The sequence below is a fragment of the Helianthus annuus genome, chromosome 16 (assembly GCF_002127325.2).
Source record: "Helianthus annuus cultivar XRQ/B chromosome 16, HanXRQr2.0-SUNRISE, whole genome shotgun sequence".
NCBI classification, from domain to species: Eukaryota; Viridiplantae; Streptophyta; class Magnoliopsida; order Asterales; family Asteraceae; genus Helianthus; species Helianthus annuus.
Window position 1 is genome coordinate 175610894 of NC_035448.2, and position 21985 is coordinate 175632878.

The 21985-nt window shown below is 32.1% G+C and overlaps 1 protein-coding gene across 8 annotated transcripts; it reads right to left on the reverse strand.

The window, feature by feature from the left end:
• Positions 1–15469: 15469 nt before the first annotated feature.
• Positions 15470–18934, reverse strand: LOC110917554 (glyoxylate/succinic semialdehyde reductase 1-like). 8 transcript variants are annotated; one of them, XR_004883055.1, is made up of 6 exons: positions 18520–18934; positions 18173–18279; positions 16491–16818; positions 16367–16405; positions 15871–15978; positions 15470–15651 (listed from the first exon to the last, which is right to left on the reverse strand). XR_004883055.1 is itself a non-coding variant. In XM_035984911.1 (3 exons), exons 1-3 carry the CDS (start codon positions 16351–16353, stop codon positions 15496–15498), a joined length of 267 nt encoding a protein of 88 aa, XP_035840804.1. In that variant the 5' UTR covers positions 16354–16491; the 3' UTR covers positions 15470–15495. The 8 variants fall into 8 exon arrangements, 1 of the variants encoding a protein (XP_035840804.1); XR_002580647.2 differs by having other exon boundaries at positions 16351–16405; positions 18520–18932; XR_002580648.2 differs by lacking the exon at positions 16491–16818 and having other exon boundaries at positions 16351–16405; positions 18520–18596; positions 18797–18922.
• Between the last annotated feature and the right edge of the window lie 3051 nt (positions 18935–21985).

Sequence of the window (21985 nt, forward strand, 5' to 3'; positions counted from 1 at the left end):
ACTCCACTGCTGTTCCACCTCAAGCACCTGCTCTACAACAGGCACCTGCTACAAATGAGCTCTGGAATCTATTTCAACCTTTTCTCCATCATCAAGCACAAATAGCAGATCAGCAACATGCAAAACATGTTCAACAATTGAGAAATGCTATGGAGTCTAGGTACAAAGACACTAAGGCTGATCTAAAGGCTCTCAAAACTCAGATCTTGCACTCCACTGGCACTGCTCCTCCACCAGTATTCTTCATTGATCAACTCCCCGAAGATAATGCCAAAAAGGGGGAGAAAATTCAGGAATGGAGAAGAAAAGGAATAACAGATGGTCTTTACCTCGCACCGGAAAATTCAAATATGACCAAACAGATTCCTTTGCCAGATGGGAGTAAGAAAATTGATGTGACTACAAATGCACTTGCAGAAGCACTTGCATGTGTAAAAAGGGATAGAGAGGCCAAAAAGAAAGCCAAGGTGGATTATCCGGATCAGGGTACTTCAGGGTCAAGAGATGATGAAAACCTCTTTGATGAAAAGAAGAAGCCTACTAGAAAAGTAAGGCTACCCAAATCCATTCCGGTCAGACGTTCAAAGTCTGCTCAAAAACCACCACCTAAAACAGCTGTTGTAACTCCTGGTGTATCAGTTGTTGTTGGTACTTCAGTAGTTTCAACATCTGCTCCCACTTCAACACACACCACTTCAACACACACTACATCCAATGTTTTGCCTCCATCACCACCAAAATCACAATCACCTCCTGTCAAAAGGCAGAAGACAGCAGTTGTTATAACTTCTGTTGTAAAGACAACAGTGGTTGGAACACCAGTTGTTCCAACAGCTGTTAGTCTATCACAAACCACTGTCACTACAACCACCTTTCCATCCAAAACATCATCAGTACCTCCTCAAATAAAGAGGAGAAGGCTAATTCCCAAAGATGATGTCACTTCACCATCTCCAACATCTTCAAAACCTTTAGCTCTTGTCAATATACCAAAACCAGTTCCACTTTCTTCAGTTCCAATGCACAAACCCTTACCTCCTGCAGGTGTTCAATTCCCTCTTGAACTAGAAGCTGTCAGAGAAGAGATAAAATCCTTCTATACTGAGGATGACCCTGCCAAAAGGAGTTTGCCTTCAATCAAAGGATATCCCTGGCCCAAAAACATTGAAGAATATTTGAAGATAAAGGCCGCAAGCAGAGGATATCTCGAAAAGAAACACACAAGGGAAAGCTGGCAAAGAAGTATCAAGATACTACCAATATCTGCTCACACAAGTCAGTTCTCTAGAACGTTTTGCTAAAAATGTCAGTCAACAAATTTCAGAAAGAGCAGCTGAAACTCTGAAGAAAGACTACATTGAAAGCATTATGTTCTACAAGAAATACAAAGGAGAGAGACACATGTACAAAGAGTGGACTGTTCCAGAGCTTGAAGCTGAATCAGCCAGAATTCAAGTTATGATAAAAAGGAAAGTCACTCACACTCCTCCTGATTGGGCAAAGTTCAAAAAGAATGTACCTGAAAAGCAGTTGGAACTAAAAAGAATGAAAGAAGAATTGGTTGTTGCTGAATTTGGTACCAAAAGACAAGTTGCTTGATGGAAAGAAGATTTGGTCAGGTCAACCTACAAAAGGTTGGAGGAATTAAGGAAGAAAGATCCAAAAATTCCTCAAAAACCTGACTACCCTGAAGCAGCGGTTTCAAAAGGACCATCAAAGCTGCAAACCAGGAGAGCCACTGCTCCAGCTGGTACTGCCATCTACAAAAGAAGGACACAAAGCCAGTTTGGAGCTGAAACTGTTCAAGAAATTCTTGCTGGAAATGTTGTCTTAAAAGAAGGCTTGTTAAGAACGTTAAAAGAAGAACTTGAACAGGAAAACTCTGCTACCATTGCTCAGCCAGTGATGAACCGGCCAGCCTCACCAAATACTTCTGCAAATAAACATCTCCCAAGAAACCCACCAGGCTCAAAAATACAAAAGTGGGCAACTGACAAACAGACCTGCGTATTGACTTTGCTCAGGCCTGGTGGAGTAGTGGATAAAATATCAAGGGAACAAGCTCTTGGCCTGAGTCTTGAAGATTTGCAGGATCTCCTTGATCTTCCACTTAGCAGGGATGATGAAGATACAGATGCCCTTGACTTTGAATTACAATTTAAAGGTCAGATAAGGGAGCTGTTAATGAGGCAATAAAGTATCCACAAATAATGAAGGGTTTTGGCATTATCTGTTCCAGGGGGAGATTGTTGGGATTGAACCCTATCAGAGGAACAGATAATTAAAGCCAAAACTGGATCAGAACAGTGGATTATGAATAAGCAGATGCTGATACACAAATCTGTCCCCTTGAAAGTGATTACAACTACTGATGACCTCCTATCTGCTGATCTTACCAAACTGCTGTCTTATAACTGCTGCTCAACTAAAGATCTGATGGAAGACTAAAGTCCTGCTGATTCAATCTACTGCCTTGAGTCAAGCACTGCTGATCCGGACAAGTGCTGCTGGGTTCACAGCAGTAGAAGGTTGCAGCAGCTGTTTTAAAGTCTGTTTTGTAATAGAATGTATTAGCAGTAGTTAACACAAGCAGTGTCTGTATAGATCAGAGGTTAGAGTTTGTTAGGAAGTTAGATGTCACTTTCATGGTGACCTCAGCAAAAATGCTCAGTAGTTTGCAAGTGCCTATAAATAGTTCAGTACTTTGTACTGTTCTATTAGCTCTTTGCATCATTCGTCTTCTTTGCACGAACAAACTACTGAGCTCGGGCTGAGGGGGAGTTTGCATTCATACATCTATCTTTGTAATCGTTGTTGAAATTAAATTCAATCATTCGGTTCATGGTGTAAAAGATGTTTGATTAAAGTATTACTCTCATTTGATTGTATGCAAAGTTTGTTTTCATTTTAATTCCGATGCACAACTCATCCATTTTCATCTTAACTTCAAACACAAAATACAATCAAAAAGAAACTCAGATCCAACACGGAAGCATATCTGTACTATCCAGATTTGCCTGGATTCCGCGAATCTTATAATTGACCACGGCCCCGTGTCCGCTGAGCACGGCCCCGTGGTGGGCGATGGAAGCTTCTACCACTTTGTCTTTTCTGTTGACACTTGGGCACGCCCCCGTGCTCACTGAACACGGGGCGTGTTCAGTCTTCTGTCTTCTTGTTTTGCTTGGGAAGATGTTGTCGGGAGGTCGGGCATGCCATGTTTGCTCCTTTTCTTGTATTTATGTTAGATTTAGCTGCCTTTTTGCTTCTTTTGTTTATTTGAGCTGATTTAATCCTGGAAATACAAAAGGAAGACAAAAACACACTTTTTCCAACATTAGTACTAAAAAGGGGTTAGTTTTATGCCACAATTGATGTAATTTATATGTTGCATTTTGTGCACATCAATGCCCAACAAACGTTTTGTGATTCAAATCAATATGAGGCACATGATGTAGATCAAGAGCATGCAAATTAGTTAACTTTTTAGATCTGCATTTAAAGTATTGCCACCATTTGTTCTCTTAATCCTGATCAGTTAATGTTCTTTTTTGTAATCTGAGCTAATTATTTGACCGGCCTATTCACCACGTGTGTTGACATATTGCTTCTTTTCTGCTAACACTAGTGAATGTTTTTTAAACCATTTTTTAAACTGAACAGCTTTTTCTTCAGGATGAAGAATGTCTTCAACATTTTCTTCGGTATAGATCTTATCTCTAAATGATTCATAATTAGTCTTAGCATCCTCACATGTATAAGCAATCATTTCTTTGCTTCTCTACACTTCAATTTTAGCAATGTCATCGTCAGACTTCCATTCCTCAGTTACAACCTCGACAATCTCTCATTCTTCCAAATCATCATTCACAAAATAGTTTTCTACTTCTAGATCTACTTCTTGGTCCAAATCTTCAGACTTTCATCTAATCCAGTTAAGGCACTAATATGTTGATATCTAATTTAGACATTCATCTTTGTCACCACCAAGATTTTCAATCACATCAGCTTCAGTTTGTTCCACCTTCTGTTGTTCCTTTATAACCTCAACTTGTACCAGCTCTAGACTCCCTCCCCCCCTCCTAATTATTGTGCCTAAATATTTATACAATATATAAATTGGGTCTCATGACTTCCCCCACCCCCCACCCCGGAACTTTTGGTCAAGCTCCGCCACTGACTACGAGTTGTGAAAACCATCAGAACTCCTACTTCCTCTGCGAGTTGAGCCACCATTTTTTGCACAAACGTAGATGAAAATGTTATAAACGCATCTGTAAAAAAACAAAACAAAAAATATTGTCAAGTTGATAGTTACACCTGATGTAAAATTTATTTATGGCGATGTAAATTTTTGAATGCGACATTTCTTTTTATTTTTCAACTGTAACAAATGATTTTTTTAAGATTTCTGAGTTTTTTTTTTTTTTTGAAGAAAAACCTTTTAGAATGCCTAGTTCTCATGGTTCTCACAATTTAAGGTGGTTCTCATTATATATATATATATATAAACGGGATTAGGAGAAACGCTCAAAAGTGTGAGAACGGTGAGAACGCATCCTGGCCCAATACGTGTCACGCGACATAGAGAAGGGCGGGGGGGGGGGGTTGTCCTTTCATCTTCTGCTTTTCCAGTTCCGCTTTTCCCAATATTGTTTTAATTTTTGGGGTTTAAGATTTTTGGCGTTAACCAAATTCAATAATTAATGGCGTTTAATGGTTTCATTGTATTAACATTTTGGCGTTTATGGCATTTATTCAAATCGTATGCCATTGGAACCCAGGGGGTCAGGAAATCTATGTGAATGTCGTTTTTCAAGGCGTTTTAAACAAGATGGGCCATTGTTCTATTAATCTTTATATACATTTTGGCGTTTGTGGTATCTTGGCATTTTACAATTGTTAGATTATATTTCAGCCACAGGAAAAAAAATACAAGCGAAGAAAATAAATTAAAAATCCTAATCGGATCTCTCTTCACAATCTTCACTGTCATCAGTCTCTCTCTTCTTTAATAGTACAAGAACTGTCACCAAAAATATGGGGTTTTAAGTAAAACTTAACAAACCCATCGGTTTGATTATTTTGCCTGCTCGTCTGTTGAAGTGGCTTTTTTGTGGATGTTTGGGGACATAGATCTATGACGTGTGGGTGGGTTTTCGCTTTTTCTTCATGTTGATCTTCATCTTTATAATCATCCCGCTCTTTAGTGTCATTGATCTCTTCTCCTCATCCAAGCCTTCTTCAAGAACAAAAAATACAAAATGCCATATGACTAGCATCAGTATCTTTTTCTTGAATTTTTGTCCATCTCATGCAGCAAAATCTTACTGAGTTACTCGCCTCTGCTAACAATTCATTCAGTGAAACTTCACGAATAACAATACTGAATATCCAAGAAAGCATATTAGCCATCTTTGATTTTTTTATTTTTTGGCGTTTTACAGTGAGTGGTATTGAGTAGTATTGGCGTTTGTTTTTTTGGTTTGATCAAATGGAAGTTGCTGAGGCGTATCATTTTATAGGATGTCTTTTTGGCGCCTAAGTTAAGCGGTGCATTATATAATAAAGTATTCGTCTTTTCAGTTACCGTTTGTAATTATTGTTTTTGACAAGCTTTATATCTGAAGTCTGTAACACGTCCCATCTTTCAAGTTTGGCGTTTTAGATTCTAATATAATAAAATTTCCCTATATATAGGGTCAGGATTTAGAGAAAACGGTGAAAAGTGTGAGAACAGTGAGAATGCTTATGGGTCGTCCGATCAAAACAATCCATGGACTAGATTGCGCGGTGGCGTTTTCATAAATAACATCAATTTTATTACGTGGAGCGCTCCATTAAGGGTAAAAGCATCTTTTGACTACTCGAAACAAAACGCCATCTCATGAAATTAAAACGCCAAACAAAAATCACACACCATTCTAACTAAAAACACCATTAGATATAAAACGCCAAACTTAATTATAATAAAATCCTGCCTAAAAAAACAGCCAAAAAATCCTATATATACAACAACTCAGACCTTCAATTAAAAACACACACAAAAACCCCAAACGCCATATTTAATATATACCATTCGTCTGATAAACGCCAAAAGGGTCAGGATTTAGAGAAAATGGTGAAAAGTGTGAGAACGGTGACAACGCTTATGGGTCGTCCGATCAAAACAATCCATGGACTAGATTGCGCGGTGGCGTTTTCGTAAATAACATCAATTTTATTATGTGGGACACGCTTCATTAAGGGTAAAAGGGTCTTTTACCGCTCATATTCAAAACGCCATCAAATGATAAAACACCATTCAAAAAAATAAAATGCCATTAAAAACAAAACGCCAAAAATTAGAGATAAAACGGGTTGGATAGTACAGGAAGATGAAACGACACAGTAACTGAATTTCAGTTATTTACATTTATTAGAATAAATTCCCTCCTAAATTACGCGCCAAAAACATCATTATATAAACAAGGTAAAACATAGCTTCCATAATCACTTCAATCTATCCAATTCTGCAAAAAACATCTTTAACCAAAAACGCCAACTTAACCAAAACGCCAAAAATGGCAACAATCGTTTTTTGGAGATACACTCTGGGAATCAGGCGATACGTCCTCCGTTTTAACAACAGAAGGAGGGTGTATGTTAAGACAGTCAGGGCAATTCTGAAGATGGAAGAAAAGATACAGAGGGCAATCTTATCCCTTGGCATCGCTCTAGACAACGAATGCCATGAAACACATATGCTTATGAAAGCATTAACCAGGAAATTTGGACCAATCAAAGCAGATGTGAAGCCGGACCCTGTCATGACATCATGGCGTTTTGATGATGAAACATACATGGTGACCGTTACATACGACAGCGGAGAGCAGGAAGTCTACTGGCTAGAAAACATCATGATAAAGCAGCGTCTTGGTTTCATGGAAGAATTGCATAACGCCACTTGTACCAACACAGAAATAGACTCAAAATTGGAGTTAATGCAAGACATGTTCAAGTGGAGGATTTAGAATCTTCAGGAACAAGAAGCTGATGAAGGTGAAGGTGATGACATGGATTAAGATCCAGATGAAGACTCCGAAGAGGAAGAAGATGACGCAAGTGATGGATACTTTTCGGATAAAATACCTTCTGACAAAGGCTTTTAACTTTTTTTCCTCTTTTTTTCTTCTGTGTAATCTTCTTTTTTCTAAAATAATTAAATGATATATTTCTCTCTTTATTAACAAAACGCCAAAAAAAAATACTAAAAATGGTTATTCCTTACAAAACGCCAAAAATAACAAAAAATATTTTTCCTGCTTAATATTTTATTTACTCCGTTATTGTATTTTGTCATCTTGGTCTGCATAACGCCATTAAAAAACACGCCAAACTTAGAAGATGGGACGTCTATCACCTTTAAAACTGATAAAAGCTGATCAACACAATAAATATAAAAACAGCAACTGAAAAGACAGTTACTTTATTACTATCATTTATTACAATAAAAAAGTCCCGCCAAAACTACGTGCCAAAAAAACTCCTATAAGAGAGGGGTCTATACACAATGAAATTGATCACACCCAGAAAACACAAACGCCATATCCTCTTGAAACCACTCACTTTAAAACGCCACAGATGGAAAAGCTTTCACTGAAATGGATTCTTTTTCTGAGGGGGTTATCTCAATAATATTTTGCTGAATGAGATGGACAAATATTCAAGAAAAAGAGACCGATGGCAGTGATATGCCATCATGTGAGCTTTGTTCTTGATGAATATCGGCATAGAATAAAGGGATCAACACAAGTGTAAAATGCTATTTTGGACTCCATTATTATAAATAGTATCAAGCAAGAGTTGATCTTAAATGACATGCCACCAAGCAAGAATATCACACCAAAACACAAGATGCCACTAAGCAGCTTCTTCTAAAAAAGACGGGGTTTATGTAGGAAAGTCGACATCTAGCTAAAGTATTCAAAAAAGGTTCAAAACGCCAAAACAAATTCAAGAAGATAGAGGCTGATGACAGTGAAGATTCGGAAGAGAAATTAGATTACCATTTTTTATTTTTTATTTTATTTTCATTTTATATTGTTTTGTTATCAAGTTATATGTTGTTTTGTTATCTAATTCTCTATAAATAAAATACATTATTATATAAAACGCCAAAAACTACAAACACCAAAACGCTAGAAGTATGAAAACTGGGAGAACGGGTGCTGGCAAAGCACCTTGTAAAATGTATTAAACGCCAAAAAATTCACTAAACGCCAAAAAAAATTGGTCTTATTGTAATCTTATGCAAATATTAATAACTCGTAGTGAATTATTATACAAAAAACACAAAATGCCAAAAAAAAATGACCAGAAAATATTATACCGCGTTTAATTATCTATGTGACACAAAAACAGCTTCTTCTAAAAAAGACGGGGTTTATCTATGTGACACAATGACAATTAATTTAACGCCAAAAAGTTTAATAAATACAATTAAGGCCAAAAAAAACTTAGACGCCAGAAAATATTATACCGCGTTGGTAAAATAAAAGAAGATTGAAAAGACAAAAAAGCCCCTCCGCCCTTCACTATGTCGCGTGACACATGTTGGGCCATGATGCATTCTCACCGTTCTCACACTTTTGAGCGTTTTCTCCTGATCCCGTTTCTATATAATATAGGGGACCGCTAAAATGAGAACCGCCTCCAGTTGTAAGAACCGTGAGAAGTACACCGTGCGGGGCGAGGTAGACCAAAATTTTTTTTCATAAACGTAGATGCGTGTATTATAAACACATTTGCAAAAAAAATCAAAAAAAAAATGTCGTGTGTGTAGTTTTGAGCACCACAAGTTTGGGTTTACGGGTACCGTAGATGCGGTTTACGCATCTACGTTTATGAAAAAAAATTTTGGTCCAACTCGCCCCGGATCAAATAGTTCTCACGGTTCTTACAACTGGAGGTGGTTCTTATTTTAGCGGATTCCTATATATATATATATATATATACATATATATATATATATATATATATATATATATATATATATATATATATATATATATATATATATATATATATAGGGGGAAGGTTCAAATGAAAACCACTAGTTATTGTCAAAACTTGAAAACTAATAAAAAAAGCCAAAAAAAACATACAATTTTTTTTTTTTTGCAAACCAAATTTCGCAAGTTTTTTTATACAAAAAAAATTTAAAAAAAAAATTTTTGTGTAGTACACATGCGTAATACTACACATGTGTATTATTACACATGTGTACTACAAAAAAAAATTTGAAAAAAATGTTTTTTTATATATAAAAACCAGCGATTTTTATAAAAAAAAAAAAATTGTGTGTTTTTTAGGCTTTTTTTAGTTAGTTTTCGAGTTTTCACAATAAAAGTGGTTTTCATTTGAACCATCCCCTATATATATATATATAGGGGCCGGTTAACGTACAAATGCGCTTATCGTACATTACGTACGCTACAATCTCAGCCGTCAGATCATCTTCCCGCATTGAAAATCGCATGTTGTTTTTTTGTAACAATTTCGCATGTTGGTTTTTTAACATGCGATTTCATCAAAATTACCACATGCGAAATTGTTACAAAAACCAACATGCTATTCCATCAAAATTATCACATGGGAAATTGAATTAGCTCATGCGAAATTGTTACAAAAAAACAACCTGCTATTTCATCAAAATTATCACATGCGAAAATGAATTACCACATGCGAAATTGTTACAAAAAAACAACCTTATATTTCGTCAAAATTATCACATGCGAAATTGAATTACCACATGCGAAATTGTTATAAAAAACACCTGCTATTTCATCAAAATTATCACATGCGAAATTATTACAAAAAAAAAAACAACATGCGATTTTCATTGCGGGAAGATGATCTGACGGCTGAGATTGTAGCGTACGTAATGTACGATAAGTGAATTTGTACAGTACCCTTTACCTATATATATATATAGGGGATGGATCATGAGAAAACTAGTTTAAATGAGAAAACCAAAAAACTAACTAAAAAAGCCTAAAAAATATACCAAAATTTTTTTTTACAAATTTTTATAAAAAAATCGCTGGTTTTTATGCATGGAAAAAAAATTTCAAAAAAAATAAAAAAAAAGTTTTGTTGTATTGCACATGTGCACTATTACGATTATAGTGCATATGTGTAGTACACATATAATGCACATGTACAGTACAACAAAAAAAAAATTTGAAAATTTTTTATATATAAAAAATAGTGATTTTTTATAGAAAAATTGTAAAAAAAATTGGTATGTTTTTTAGCTTTTTTTAGGCTTTTTTAGTTAATTTTCTAGTTTTCTCATTTAGATGTACTTTTCTCATGATCCTCTCCATATATATATATATATATATATATATATATATATATATAGGATAGGAGTTGGCCAGAAAGTCCAAATTTCCTAAAAAGTGTAAAAAGTCATAAAACACTATAATGTCAACCATAAAACATACCAAAAACCCACAAATAATATGATGAAGATTACTAAAACATCATGTATGTGGGTTTTGTGTTGTGTTTTATATGTTAAGGCTCTGATTGTGGAATGACAAATATTATTGTGTTTTATGTTGTTTAGCATTGTGTGTTTTATATTCATAGTTCTACGATGGTGTGTTTGAAGTTTTTACGGACTATTAGAGTTTGGATATGGTGTTTTAGTAATATTCATTCTATTATTTGTGAGTTTTAGGTGTGTTTTATGCCTGAAATTATTGTGTTTTATGACTTTTTACACTTTTTAGGAAAAACACACTTTCCGTAGGATCCCTACTCTATATATATATATATATATATATATATATATATATATATATATATATATGACATACTAGGTTAGAACCCCGTGTATGACACAGATTAAATGTAATTTTATATACTAAACGATAAACAATATATCTTTAAAAACCTCATTTATTACACCAGTTGAATAAATATAATTGTATATATTAAATAATAAAAAAGTTGTATCTTTAATAAACTCGTGTATTATATGAGTTGAATAAATGTAATATGTCTGTAAAAACTTTGTGTATTGCAAGGGTTGACCAAATACAATTTTGTGTACTAAATAACAAACAAGTTATATTTAAGAAAAGCCACGTGTATTGTACGAGTTGAATAAATCTAATCATATATACCAAATAAGAAAAAAAGTTGTATCTTTAAGAACCTCGTTATTACACGGATTAAATAAATATAATTTTGTATAGTAAGTAATAAAAAATTTATATCTTTGAAAAAACCATTTATTATACAAGTTGAATAAAATTTTATATTATACACCAAATAATAAAAAAGTTGTATCTTTAAAAAAAACTAACGCATATACTCGGCGATGAATAGGATTACTGTGGAGATGGTTCTTGAAAGGAAGATACATCATATATACCAAATAAGAAAAAAAAAGTTGTATATTTAAAAGTCTCATTATTACACGGATTAAATAAATGTAATTTTGTAGAGTAAGTAATAAAAATTTTATATCTTTGAAAAAACCATTTATTATACAAGGTGAATAAATTTTTATATTATATACCAAATAATAAAAAAGTTGTATCTTTAAAAAAACTAACGCATATACTCGATACGCGATGAATAGGATTATTGTGGAGATGGTTCTTGAAAAGAAGATACGTTTTCCAGAAGTAAATCAGCAACCATTTGAGTGATAAAATGTTGGTATCAATTACGAGAATTAATTTATAAATTATGTAATAAAATCGATATAACAGTTTTGTAATAATGAAACAAAAATAAATAATTTATTAATACAAACTTTCTTTTTCGTCATACTTAATTTGTTTTATTTAAAAATTAGATTATAACCCCGTGTTATACACGAGTTGCATAATTTTTAATTTTTTATAATAAGCAATATAGTTATATCAAAAAAATACCCCGTACATTGCAATAGTAAATAAATATAATGTAATTGATTAACACATACGGTCGTCAATATATGTATTTAAATGATAAATTCTATGTACTACTTACTTATTAAAGTTTTAATTTGTTTTTTTTTATTATTAGGTTAGAAACATGTGTATTACATGTGATAGAACCAATGAAATATTAAATGATTATTAACAGGCAAAAATAAAATGAAATAAATAGTAAATAAATAAGAGAGATCCATCAAGTTTGTGATTTAATATGATTTTTTATGTATCCTATTAAATATTAAATAATAATAGTATTAAAAATAATTTAAATAAATCTAATTTAAATGAGAATAAAATTTATATATTTGTCTAGTTCTACAAAGAAAAAAAAGAGCACTTCTTCTATCTCCTACAGAAAAGAAGACAATACAAATTATATATTATTATTAATTTAAAGTTTGATAAAAAGTTATTGTACATATTTAAATTAGATTTAATTAAATTATTGTTTAATAGGAAAAAGAAAATGAAAAATAAGATAAGGAGATTATTAATTAGGGTTTTCTTATTTTTCATCATAAATGTGTAGGAAACGATATCATTTTCCCTTGTTTTTTTTGTTTTGTAGGTTATTTCCGATGGATTTGTTACGCAACTGTCAATTAATTAGGGTTTTCTTATTTTTCGTCATGGATGCATCAAAAATTTGTAACAAAATCTTGAAATTTTTTTTGTAGGAAATTCGTCATAAAAGCGTGGTAATCTGTGACGGAAAAAAATTGTGTAGGAAATTTCTGTAGAAAATTGTCCCTTTTTCTAGTAGTGTATTGTTTAATAGGAAAAAAAGAACTTAAAAAATAAGATAAGAAGCCACCAGCGATTGACACGTGTCAAAAAAATTTCATATTAATATAGAATAATATCTTAAATTAACAATTTAAATTTAGAGATAATATTTTATTAGAAAAATAGAAGGATTATATTTGAAATTCAAAGTAGAATAAGATTTAATATTAATTATTTAATTAATATAAGATAAGTGAGAATAGAGGACCGGAAAATACAAAATTCGATGCTTCTTCAATTTTCAATTGACGACACAAGTGATATATTGATTTCTTTTATATGTTTTATTATCGTATAGTGAATTCTTTTATATGGTTTACTAGGTTAGAACCCCGTGTAATACACGGGTTGAATAAATGTAATTTTATATACCAAATAATAAAAAATATATTTTTAAAAACCTCTTTTATTACACGGCTTGAATAATGTAGTTTTATATACCAAATAATAAAACAATATATCCTTAAAAATCCGTTTATTACAAGAGCTGAATAAATATAATTTTATATATTAAATAATAAAAATGTTATATCGTTAAGAACCATGTCTATTGTACGGGTTGGGTAAATTTAATTTTATATATTAAATAATGGAAAAAGTTACATTTTTAAGAACCTTATGTATTGTATGGGTTGAGCACCTGTAATTTTATATACCAATCAATAAAAACTTACATCTTGTTATATCTTTATGAGTAAACTGCCATTTTGGTCCCTGTGGTTTGGGCACTTTTGCCATTTTAGTCCAAATCTCAAACCTTTTAAATCCGGGTCCCTGTGGTTTCACTTGTATTGCCATTTTAGTCCAAAATTCAAAAAACCCCTTATTTGACTATTGAAAACTGGTTATTTTGTCTTTTTGTGTAGGGGCAATTTTCTCTATCTTAATTTATTATAACATATTAATAAACTAAATTAATTATACATAATTTATTTAACCCCTATATAATCAGCAGATTATATTTCTCCTCCATTGCCACACATCATCTTCTCCCAAAAAAAAACCCCTAATCCCACAACAATCTTCCCCTTCAACGACATGTGCAAACCACCATTGTCTTTGAGGCTCCACATGAGCATCAAGCCTGTTGAGGTCGTTGATCTCTTTCCAATATTATAATTGTATTAGTACTTGTGTTTCCTTCATTATCTCGTTCCAATACTATAATTGTATTAGTACTTGTGTTTCCTTCATTAATTTTTAAGTTGTAAAGAAATTATTACATGTTTCTGTTTAATTCTTGACTTGATTTGTACTTTGGTTTGAGAAACCTGAGTTGTATCATTCGCAAAAGGAACTGAATCCGAAGCAGTTTCGTGAGGCTTTATATCCATTTGAGGTAAAGTGTGTGTGCCAATGGATAATTTAGTTGGTGGTTTAGTGATAATAGGAGTATATGAAGTTATTGATTATGTGTGTTTTTGAATTGAATTACACTGTATACAGGCGAAAATTTCGTATACCAGAAGTTCATGGTGGATGTTTGTTTTAAGTATGGCGATGGTCCTGATGGAGCTGTTATTAGAGAGAAGTTCAGTTTTGGACAGTTGCAAGGGAAGATTGTTGTGGGATTAGGGTTTTATTTTGGGGAAGATGATGTGTGGCGATTTTGAGGGTAGGTTTTTTTGGGGGAAGATGATGACTAAATGGGGGAGAAATATAATCTGCTATTTATATAGGGGTTAAATGAATTATTTATAATTAATTTAGTTTATTAATATGTTATAATAAATTAAGATGGACAAAATTGCCCTTGCACAAAAAGACAAAATAACTAGTTTTCAACGGTCAGATAAGGGGTTTTTTGAATTTTGGACTAAAATGGCAATAAAAGTGAAACCACATGGACCCAGATTTAAAAGGTTTGAGATTTGGATTAAAATGGCAAAAGTGCCTAAACCACAGGGACCAAAATGGCAGTTTACTCTATCTTTATAAACCTTATGTATTATACGGATTGGATAAATCTAATTTTATATAATACATAATAAAAAAATTATATTTTTAAAAACCCGGTGTATTACACGAGTTGCATAAATGTAATTTTGTATAGTAAATAATAAAAACATTATATCTTTAAAAAATCTCGTTTATTACACGGGTTGAATGAATCTAATAAAAATTATATATATAAAAAAACTAATAGATATACTCGATATATGATAGATGGTGTGATTGTGGTGATGGTTCTAATAAAGGACATGTAAACATAGTGAATACCGTATTTGAGTAGAGAGTTGAACACGAAAATAAAAGTATAGAACCAATAAACATTGATTAATATTTTTGTTTACCCCTTATAAACACTTTTAAATCGGTTCTACCCTTAACTATTTTAGTTTAATAAAATAAATAAATAATTTATATTATATTAATTTATATTTAGTGTACGTCTATTGTTAATTTCAGGATAAATAATTTTGAAATCTAATAAATATTTCAAAATATTTTATTATCTCCTATATGAATTATTTAAATTCATATTAAATTTAATTTTACAATTATCTTTTAATTAATATTAATTATCTATAATTAAGTAGAAGATAGAGGAAAAAACTAAAAAATAGATAGCTCCAATGAATGACATGTGTTCCCTCATTGGTTTATTTTATTATATAGTACTAGCGGTAAGACCCGTGTGCAAACACGGGTCGTTTCTTAGAAATCTTACATACCTCATTTTATTAAACAATGAATCACTATACGACTTTAAAAATACTTATTATAGTTATAAGTTGTTTAATACACTTTTACACATATCAAACTCATAAACATAATCAATAAAAATTATAAGTTTCATATTCGCTCCATTTCCAACCTCTCCCAAGAAAAAATACTTCTTCCCCAAAACGTCAAACGCAGAAAGAATTGCATCATACAGCCCCTACAACCACACACGCACACAAAGATAATGAATGAAAATAAAACTTTAAAGCATATGAATCTAAATTTTTGTAATAGAAAACTGGACCATTATTTTTTGTAATAGTTTCAATAATCACCTTTTATATATTTACTATTTACAAGATTTTTAAATGAAAAAAAAAAAAAAAAAGATGATAAAGAGTCAACCTGGCCTGTTTCGTCTCATCCTAAAACTTACTTTGTCCCCAGCAGAAAGGATTACTAATTGTCCGTCTTCAGCTTCAGCTGGTTTTTTGCTACCTGAGACCGGAGCTTCAAGAAAAGACCCTCCCTTCTTTTTTACTGCCTGAACATACAAAAAACATAGATTCAAGGTTGTGATCTGTAATACATGATTTATAGTCAGATCATTCATTCATCCTTGTTTTGGAGACATTTTATTATAAAAACCTAAACCATAAAACTAAACCGGAACCAAATCGTTAGTAACGGTTTTGGTTTGGTTCGATTCTAACTTACGAGTGATTCGGTTTTGATTTCGGTTTCGGTTTCTAATTACAAAAAATTGTTACTAACGGTTTGGCTCACAATTTGACTTAAACACCGTCAAAATCAGACCGTGAAAACCCTTAGTTGAGGATATTGAATCTGAACGTTTGCTTTTAAGCTCCTTTGTCGTATATTTTTAAAGAAAGCTTGAGGTTAGGAGATGCCTCACCATTTTGGCCACTCACCAATCAGCACCATTACTAAGTCAATGCCATTAGTCCGACCTGCAAGAGAGGAAACAAACTTTACTTGTAACTTGTAAGCACTATGTTTTGGGCAAAGAAAAACCTATAAAAAAGGTTCTCCAACCGTCTATAATAAAAACTATAATCGAGTTGCAAGTTTTGATCACTTCAAAACTTATTTTTCTCTTCCATGGGTCACAATTCACAACCACACAAACTCGAATGGTAAAGAGTTCCCTTTCTGACATTGCAAACATTTGAAAACGGGTTAGGCGACTTTTAACCTCTTTGAACCTTTCATCTTCAACCATTTTTTATATTTAAAACATAAAACTCGAATTGAATGAAAGGCTGGCCTTTGCGAGAACAATCAAAACGGTCCACTATGTCGCTGCCTCAGCAAAAACATATTGAGGGTCTGGTTTTCGTCTTTTCTCTATTCTAACATTAGACTGCCAAATAAAAAAGTCAATCAAATACTTATTGTAAATTACCCACAATGTGTAATCAGATCATAATACAACACACCAAGAAAGCACAAGCACTGTTTAAGCTAACTTACTGAATGATATTTATAATACTCCTCATAACATGCTTATCAAATCCAAATTAGGAAATACTCATTTAGTCGACTAATCCGTTCTAACCTCTGTTGACTAACCCTTTTAACCTCTATTGACTAATCCCTTTTAACCTCTGTTGACTAATCCTTTTAACCTCTATTGACTAACCCTCTTTTAACCTCTGTTGACTAATCCATTCTAACCTCTGTTGACTAACCCTCTGTTGACTAATCCGTTCTTACCTCTGTTGACTAACCCTTTTAACCTCTGTTGACTAACCCCTTTTAACCTCTGTTGACTAACCCCTTTTTAACCTTTGTTGACTAACCTTTTAACCTCTGTTGACTAACCCTCTTTTAACCTCTGTTGACTAATCCGTTCTAACCTCTGTTGACTAACCCCTTTTTAACCTTTGTTGACTAACCCTTTTAACCTCTGTTGACTAACCCTCTTTTAACCTCTGTTGACTAACCCGTTCTAACCTCTGTTGACTAACCCTTTTAACCTCTGTTTTCTAACCCCTTTTTAACCTTTGTTGACTAACCCTTTTAACCTCTGTTGACGAACCCTCTTTTAAACCTTTTTGACTAACAGGATACACACATTTAATTTGACTTAAAAATATCAAACTAACAAACATACCTAACTAAGAACTAAAATTACCAATTTCTACTCTTCACCACATCGTTACTTTGTGATCCCTAACTAAGAACCGGTCTCAATATTCAGCAGATGATGTCTTGACTAACTGGATACATGCTTATGAGCTCATATATGATAAAGCCTTTCAATTTCCTTCATATTTGACCTTTTCATGAAAAACCACTACTCTAAAATCACAATCATCATCAGGTGCACCTGCATATTCTCTACCCTGAACTTTGCGTTTGTCTATAAACAATTTCAAAAATGAACACAAATACACTGAACTACCAAACGCGTATCTTAATATGTAAGAAATTATCACCAACATAAATTAAATAAAAACACCATCAAAGTTGTACATTAGTTACTGAAAAGATTACAAGATCACACAATAGACACACCATTCTAACAATATGCAAATGAAAAAAAATTAGTTATTTTAGCTTTCATATCTACATTAATCACCGGTCAGTCGGTCACTTCTGAATTCCAGATTAAAACCCCCAAGCATTGTAAATCATATCCCATTCACTAAAATCTTGTACTAAAATCAACCTTTTACTTTCAAAAACAAATAATATCAAACTAATAAACATACCTGATCAAAGTATTAACCTTCTTAGTTTGAATATCATACATCTTCTTAACAGCAGCTTTAATCTTCTTCTTATCAGTCCGGATATCAACAATAAACACCAACTCAATCTATATCCAAAACATAATCAACAAAAAAACCAGTGACTAACATAAATCAAATCCATCAACAAAAATAGTTTAGCATAATGAACGTATTGTTTAACCCTATGGTTCCGTTGAACAACATAATAAACATAGCGAATACTTACTTACCTGGTGCTAATATAATCACTAAAACCCTAACTAACAGATTATCAAAACCTTAACGAACAGATTAAAAAAAACCCTAAATTTTAGAAGTGATGTTACCTGGAAGCAGATGATCGAAACGATGGCGTTGTCCTGTTGATTTCATCGCCATGAAGACTTCACAATTTGATCAGAATCTGATGCAGAAAATCGAGTTGTTGAGTTTTAGAATCTGAAATGTAATGAAGAAAATGAGATGAGATGAGATGATGGTGATAAAATAAGTAAGGAGCTCTTCTATCTTCAAAAGGAAGGAGCTCTTCTATCTTTAGATGATTAGAATATGAAATTAATCTGGTCGCATTTATAAACTCCGCTCGGTCACCGAAGAACTCACGATTTCAGCCGGCCACTTTATGGTTTGAATTGGGAGCTCTGGATTTGAGAGAGATGTGGATTGATTTATGGTTTGAATTTTGAACGTGGAGTCAGAATAATGTAGGTTATATATGTATACGGTTTGAATTTTGAATCTAGAGCCAAAATTTTGAATGGGCAGTGATTTTAATTGCAGAGGTTTGAATTTAGGGTGTAAGGGGTGCTCACCTAAGAGGTGAGTCCCCTCTCTTACGCCAAACCAATGCTCGTGTGCCACGTCAACTCCCCTCTTAAACTCCCCTAACACCCTAAATTGATGGCGGCACTCCCCTCTTAGGTGAATTGGTTTTTTTTTTTTTTTTTTTTAAAAAAAGGAAACTTTTGATTGGTCCCCTCTCCCTCTCTCCTCCCCCTCTCTTCGGCAGCTCCCCACCGGTTTGTTGCCTCTCTCTACCTCACCAAATGGTTGGCGGCACCATCACTATTAGGCAAGAGGGGTCACCGATGGGAAATCGGTGAGCACCCCGAGTACCCTTATAACATAGGTTGAATTTTGGAGCTGGGCAGTGGTTTGATGGCAGACCTTTGGAATTTGAATGTGGGTCACCTTTGAATTTTAAAGTCTTCTAATATTAGGCTTTATGATGTAATAATGACATAAGAAAAGCCTTTTTGGACAGCCTCTCTAGCTGACACTGACACATCAGCTTTTTTTATGTTATTGGGATTTCTCCTTTTATAGAAAGTATAGATAGATTATCATATAGTGAAACTATGTTAGAACGCTGTGTATTAAATAAATGCAATTTTATATACCAATTAATAAAAAATATCTTTAAAAATCGCATGGGTTGAATAAATGTAATTTTATATATTAATAATAAAAAAAGTTGTATTTTTAAGAACCTCATTTGTTATACGGGTTCAGCACATGTAATTTTATATACAAAACAATAAAAAGTTATATCTTTATAAACCCTATGTATTATATGGATTGAATAAATCTAATTTTATATACTACATAATAAAACAATTATAGTTTTAAAAACCCCGTGTATTACACGAGTTGCGTAAATGTAATTTTGTATAGTAAAAAATAAAAATGTTATATCTTTAAAAAACCTCGTTTATTACACGGGTTGAATGAATCTAATAAAAATTTATATCTTTTTTAAAAAAAACTAACGGATATACTCGATATACGATGGATGAGGTGATTGCGGTGATGGTTCTCACGTAAACATAGAGGTTACCGTATTTGAGTTGAGAGTTGAACACGGAAATAAAAGTTTATAACCAATAAACATTGATTAATATTTTTGTTTACCCCTTATAAACATTTTTGAAATAGGTTCTACCCTTAATTACTTTAGTTTAATAAAATAAATAAATCATTTACATTATATTAATTTATATTTAGCGTACTTCTTTTGTTAATTTCAGAATAAATAATTTTGAAATCTGATAAATATTTTAAAATATTATATTATCTTCTATACGAATTGCTTAAATTTATATTAAATTTAATTTTATAATTATCTTTTAATTGATATTAATTATCTACAAAAAAAATAGATGGCTTAATGAATGACATGTGTCCTCTCATTGGTTTCTTTAATAAATATAATTTTATATACCAAATAATAAAAAAAGTATTTTTAAAAACCTCTTTTATTACACGGGTTGAATAATGTAATTTTATATACCAAATAATAAAACAATATATCTTTAAAAATATAGTTTATTACAAGAGTTGAATAAATGTAATTTTATATATTAAATAATAAAAATGTTATATTTTTAACAACGCTGTGTATTGTACGAGTTGAGTAAATTTAATTTTATATATTAACAGTGAATTTCAAGGATTGTCCTTTATCTTTATACACCTTTTCAGGCGTTGTCCTTTATGTTCAAAATTGAAGAGTTTTGTCCTTTATGTTTTCATATCATACACGTTTTGTCCTTTGCACATGAGGGCATTTTTGTCAATTCAGAGGTTGCAGAAGCTTTGAGCTGTAAATCTGCCGTTGAACTTACCTTTGAATTGACAAAAATGCCTTCATGTGCAAAGCAAATGACCAAATTTAACTGAAAAAACTAACTGGGTTAGGCCTAAAGGACAAAACTCATCAATTTTGAACATAAAGGTTTGGTCATGTGCTTTGCACATGAGGGCATTTTTGTCAATTCAGAGGTTGCATAAGCTTTGAGCTGTAAATCTGCCGTTGAACTTACCTTTGAATTGACAAAAATACCCTCATGTGCAAAGCAAATGACCAAATTTAACTGAAAAAACTAACTGGGTTAGGCCTAAAGGACAAAACGTGTAAGTTATGAAAACATAAAGGACAAAACTAGTCAATTTTGAACATAAAGGACAACGCCGGAGAATGAGTATAAAGATAAAGGACAATCCTTGAAATTCACTCTATAGTAAATATTGGAAAAAGTTACATTTTTAAGAACCTTATGTATTATATAGGTTGAGCACCTGTAAATTTTTATACCAATCAATAAAAAGTTACATCTTGTTATATCTTTATAAACCCTGTGTATTATACGATTGAATAAATCTAATTTTATATACTACATAATAAAAAAGAAGTTATATTTTTAAAAACCCGGTGTATTACACGAGTTACATAAATGTAATTTTGTATAGTAAATAATAAAAACATTATATCTTTAAAAAATCTCGTTTATTACACGGGTTGAATGAATCTAATATATATATATATATATATATAAACTAACGGATATACTCGATATATGATAGATGGTGTGATTGCGGTGATGGTTCTAATAAATGTCATGTAAACATAGTGAATACCGTATTTGAGTTGAGAGTTGGACACGAAAATAAAAGTATGGAACCAATAAACATTGATTAATATTTTTGTTTACCCCTTATAAACATTTCTGAAATCGGTTCTACCCTTAACTATTTTAGTTTAATAAAATAAATAAATCATTTACATTATATTAATTTATATTTAGTGTACGTCTTTTGTTAATTTCAGGATAAATAATTTTGAAATCTGATAAATATTTCAAAATATTTTATTATCTCTTATACGAATTGTTTAAATTTATATTAAATTTAATTTTAAAATTATCTTTTAATTAATATTAATTATCTATAATTAAGTATGAGATAGAGGAAAAAAACTAAAAAATAGATAGCTTCAATGAATGATATGTGTCC

Coding starts and splice junctions, on each gene's coding strand:
- LOC110917554 (XM_035984911.1), bottom strand. Junction 15,652..15,870: donor TCCTTTCTGCTGGGGACAAA/GTAAGTTTTAGG, acceptor GTGTGGTTGTAG/GGGCTGTATGATGCAATTCT.